The 4,922-nt window shown below is 38.4% G+C and overlaps 1 protein-coding gene across 1 annotated transcript; it reads left to right on the top strand.

The window, feature by feature from the left end:
• Window positions 1-3,191, top strand: glula (glutamate-ammonia ligase (glutamine synthase) a). Its single transcript, XM_084410576.1, has 6 exons — window positions 1-1,013; window positions 1,126-1,287; window positions 1,376-1,522; window positions 1,614-1,741; window positions 1,851-2,050; window positions 2,142-3,191. The coding sequence occupies exons 1-6, from the start codon at window positions 848-850 to the stop codon at window positions 2,452-2,454; spliced, it is 1,116 nt and encodes a 371-aa protein (XP_084266702.1). The 5' UTR covers window positions 1-847; the 3' UTR covers window positions 2,455-3,191.
• The last annotated feature ends 1,731 nt before the right edge of the window (window positions 3,192-4,922 follow it).

The raw sequence follows: 4,922 nt of genomic DNA, 5'->3' as shown, positions 1-4,922 counted from the left end.
TTACCGGCTAGGGGTCCAGGGGATGCGCTGGAAAGCGTCGACTTTGAGCAGAAATGATGCTTTTTGCGCCGACCTAATGATTTGTGCGATCAATATTGATAGCGGTTTACGTTACCATATTGATCGAACAACCCTTTCACAAGTGAATGCAAAGAGAATTCCCAGTGCAGATTGCAAAGCACGTGGTCTAGTCTTTCCCAACGCCTTATTTGTAAGATTCAGGTACCCCCTCTATCGACACAAGCCAACAGTTTTATAATGCAATCAGCAAATCAATCCTTCTAAATTACCTGGTTGGCAACAAATGGTCAATCCAATCAATGCTGTGTTTATATTTAGGTTTCTTCTGAGATTAACTGTTTTATTAAATTATCATCTGTTTGTTTGTGCTTGGTATTGTACATAAAGTGATAATTCACCCAAAAATTAATTCTGTATTTTAATCACCTGTTGTTCCAACCTTGTATAGAGTTCTTCTGAACACAAAAGATATTTTGAAGAATGTCTGTAACAAAACTGTTGATGGGCCCCATTGAGTTCAATAGAATTTTTTTTTTTTTTCCATACTATGGAACTCAATGGCTACGGTCACCCATATTCTTCAAAATATATTTTCTGTTCTGTTGAAGAGAAACCCATACTGGTTTGGAACAACTGAGTAAATGACAGAATTTTCATTTTTGGGTGAACTATTCATTTAAGCTATTGAGCCTTGTGCTGAATGTAGCCTATGCTTTAATGCTTATCCAAGTTTAAGGAAATGCAATATGTTCAGTATTTTTGTGAGACTTCTTGATGTTAAACTGTATCTGTTTTCCTCCTGTTTAGGTGTTTTATTGTAATAAAAATGGCTACGTCTGCCAGTGCTCAGTTGAGTAAAGTGGTAAAAGGGCAGTATATGGAACTGCCTCAGGGAGACCAAGTACAAGCCATGTATATCTGGATCGACGGAACTGGAGAAGGACTGCGATGCAAGACCAGGACGCTGGACTCTGAGCCTAAAAGCATTGAAGGTAAGCTGGACAACGCCACATCCGTTTACAATGCATTAAAAGATTTATCTTCAAGTCTTGGAATTCAAAGGGATTTGGAACTAATGGATTCTAATCATGTTCTGTTATTCAGATCTTCCTGAGTGGAACTTTGATGGTTCCAGCACGTATCAATCTGAAGGCTCCAATAGCGACATGTATCTCATCCCCTCTGCCATGTTTAGGGATCCTTTCCGCAAAGACCCCAACAAATTGGTCTTGTGTGAGGTGCTAAAGTACAACCGGAAGTCTGCTGGTACGTTTATTTGAGGATAAGACGACATCAATGTATGTTTGATCTGGGTTTGTTTAGAGACTTATTGCTATTCTGGTCTTAAACATAGAAACCAACCATCGTCATACATGTAAAAAGATCATGGAAATGGTAGACCATCAGACCCCTTGGTTTGGCATGGAGCAGGAGTACACTATCCTTGGTACAGATGGACATCCGTTTGGTTGGCCCTCCAATGGGTTCCCTGGTCCCCAAGGTAAAAACCGCTCCTTTACTGTCACATTTGACCATTATCAATGATGTTCTGAAGATGTATGGTCTTTAATGTGCTCCACTGATATCTACAGGACCTTATTACTGTGGAGTTGGAGCAGATAAAGCCTATGGCAGAGACATTGTGGAGGCACATTACAAAGCCTGCCTCTATGCTGGTGTGATGATCTGTGGAACCAATGCTGAAGTTATGCCAGCCCAGGTAACCAATGTCCCACTCTTCTGCCATCCAAAGATTACCTATTTGGAATGTGACCTCAATTCTTCTGTTAATTCTTGATTCGTTATAACGTGACTCTCCTATTTTGCAGTGGGAATTCCAGATTGGCCCCTGTGAAGGCATCAACATGGGGGATCATTTGTGGGTAGCTCGTTTCATCTTGCACCGAGTTTGTGAAGACTTCGGTGTAGTAGCCTCATTTGATCCTAAGCCGATCCCAGGCAACTGGAATGGCGCTGGTTGCCACACTAACTTTAGCACCAAGGAAATGCGGGAAGATGGTGGGCTGAAGTAAGTACCAATCATAGATGGCTTGCTTGCCTTTCAAAAATATTTGTAACCCATAGAATTAAATGACTACATGTCGTCTCCTTCTAATTAGATGCATTGAGGAGTGTATTGAGAAGCTTGGAAAGAGGCACAACTACCACATCCGTGCCTATGATCCAAAAGGAGGCCTGGACAATGCCCGTAGACTGACTGGCCACCATGAAACCTCCAACATTCATGAGTTCTCCGCAGGCGTAGCCAACCGTGGTGCTAGCATCCGCATCCCGCGAACAGTGGGACAAGAGAAGAAGGGCTACTTCGAGGACCGCCGTCCATCTGCCAACTGCGACCCCTATGCGGTCACTGAGGCCCTGATTCGCACATGTTTGCTTGATGAAGAGGGTGAAGAACCTGTGGACTACTAGATCTCTCTTTTCCTGGACTGAACTTCCCTCCCCTTCTTGCCATCCATCCCTCCCTTTTTTTTTTTTTTTTTTTGAATGGCCATCAAGCCAAATTAGTACTGTATCTTGGTTTCTTTCAGGGTGGTTTTAACCTGGCATTTTAATATCGCTGAAGTTGACTGGTCAACTTAACATTTTAAGATTAAATCTGAAGTTAACCTGATCTGACTGGGGACATGGTGTTGCAGGGCATGTCTTTTCCCCCCTTTTTTTTTTTTCTCTCATTTTAATTGTTTCTTGGGGAGTGGATGTTTAACAATAGCGTTGAAAGCTCTGATCCCATGATCCTACCTTTTGGAAGTTAAGATGGACTGAGTTGTTTGTCAGGTGCACAGAAGAACCTAGGGTTGCCAAGGCTAGACATCTAATTTCTTTTAAACCAATAGCTAGTTGTTGCGTATGTTGACTTGGTTATTCAAGTATGTAATGTTTCAATGCGTCTTACTGATAGTGTATTAAATGGCAAATTTTGTTATCCATTTTGACTGTACACACTGTTCATGTTGTGCGGTACACTTCAGTCAAGGCCCAATAACTGTCCTGTTTTTATACTTGTGGATCTGTTATTTGTCATGTTAAATCCCTGATTCATCAAGGATTTGATCTTCTTTGTCTACTACTATGATGTAACTGCATCTGTTTTGGTAAACCTGAAGTTGCTAAAAAAAAGAGACTTAAACATTTATTTTTACCACAAACTTGTCTTGTGTGCTTCCTCTTTAACTGTGCAGTAGTCATGTCTTGCTTTTGTACTTGCTGATTTGACTTTAATGTTATTTTAGCATCCCAAGAAACAGTTTTGAATTTATGGGGCAAGGTGAGTATAACTTGGACAAAACTTTTACACAGATTCATGATGGACTCCAACTTGAGATCTGCCTCTCATTCTCAAGAACACAATCCATTTTAACTGCTTAGTACTTGTTAAATGTCCATGAAACACTCTCTTTACATCTGCACAAGAGAACATTTGTGTAGTATACTGATGGATTTTTATTTATTTAATTTTTTAGGTTTAGGACACTTGGAATTACAAAAACAAAACTGTATTTTGCCAGTGCAACACATTATGGTCTTGTAAGAGACCTATACATTTAGGTCATTTATACAACAGTTAAATCTGTTTATCTCTAGTGTTTATGAACACTTTTTTTTTTCTTTTTCTTTTTTTTTTGCAGTGGACTATTTCTTCGTGTTACTATGTTGGTTAACGGAGAGATTAAAATGTTCTTTCTGCAACCTCGTATTGTGCAAACAACTATTCAAACCTGCATCGCTGAGTTTGCAGCTAAACTTTTGCAACATCATCGATAAACTTTAATCTCTTTGAGGAACTCATAAACACGAAGTCACACTCACTAACTGTGTGATTACTCGCTATGTGCTGGCTCTCAAACGGGAACAAAGGGGCGTCTCGGTTTCATGAAGTGCAGAAACATCCAAATTTTCCTGGGACAAAAATGTTTACTTTATGAGCTTCTCTCTGCGCGGTGGGGGCAGGGTTAACAAGTTTGTTGTGGAACCTTTTACCTACATTCCCATGCCTGACAGACTGACAAGTCATAATGCCTTGTGATTGGCTCCCCAAAATGACTGCCAACCAATCACAAATTAGAATGGTGTTTTTATCCAGTGCTTGGGAAAAGTTGTTGCTGGGCTGTTCGTAAATTAAATGTCGTAAATTAAAAGATTGTTTTTATTATTTATTTTTTTTATCTGAAGTTAAAATAACACAATTTTTTAAAAAAGGGCAAAAAAAACTGCTGTCCATTATTTATTTATTTATTTTTATTCCAAAAGCCTTTTCAAAAGAAAGTTTCTCTGAATCAACAGGTAAACTTCTGTATGCTAATTTAATTTAACATTCAGTGATAAAAGTCTGAGATTGGAACAAATATAGCTATAATAATAATATGCTTCTGCAATCATTATATATCATGTTCAAACTTGCTTCATTCTGTTGTTGCATTTCCCGGTATCATCAACTTTTCAAGAATGTTCTGACATGAATCTTCAGGAAGAGACTTACACTCTCTGATATAAAGTCAATATCATTAATTTAGGTTGTGTGGTGAATGGTGAACGATTACAATCAGTCTGACTGAAGCAGTGATCCTATTATTATTTTTCCAAGCTAAGCACAAAATCAGCACTTGTTTTGCATACGTTGACTCAAATGAGCAATAAAATATTGTAGTTTTTGGTTAATGACAGAGTTATATCCCTGTTTAATTTTTCTCTGTAAAATGTATAAATAAATCATAATAAATGACTGATATTTATTTAAATAAAAATGATTCAATTCCATTTTTTTCTACATGCACATGCATTTCCATTTGGTGCTCATGAATAAATCTGAGCATAATCAATGATTTTATGTGTTGATAACAATGAAGCTTAGTGGAGATGATTTCTCATTAGGCCAAATA

The sequence above is a fragment of the Rutilus rutilus genome, assembly GCF_951802725.1.
Source record: "Rutilus rutilus genome assembly, chromosome: 6".
Classification (NCBI taxonomy): domain Eukaryota; kingdom Metazoa; phylum Chordata; class Actinopteri; order Cypriniformes; family Leuciscidae; genus Rutilus; species Rutilus rutilus.
The sequence above is the reverse complement of the archived record's forward strand: the minus strand, read 5'-3'. Positions and strand labels throughout refer to the sequence as shown.

Excerpts from the sequence above, each read along its gene's own strand:
- glula (XM_084410576.1), top strand. The coding sequence starts at position 848 with ATGGCTACGTCTGCCAGTGCTCAGTTGAGTAAAGTGGTAAAAGGGCAG. Across the intron at positions 1,288-1,375 it reads GTACAACCGGAAGTCTGCTG|AAACCAACCATCGTCATACA; the intron begins GTACGTTTATTT and ends TCTTAAACATAG. Across the intron at positions 1,523-1,613 it reads TGGGTTCCCTGGTCCCCAAG|GACCTTATTACTGTGGAGTT; the intron begins GTAAAAACCGCT and ends TGATATCTACAG.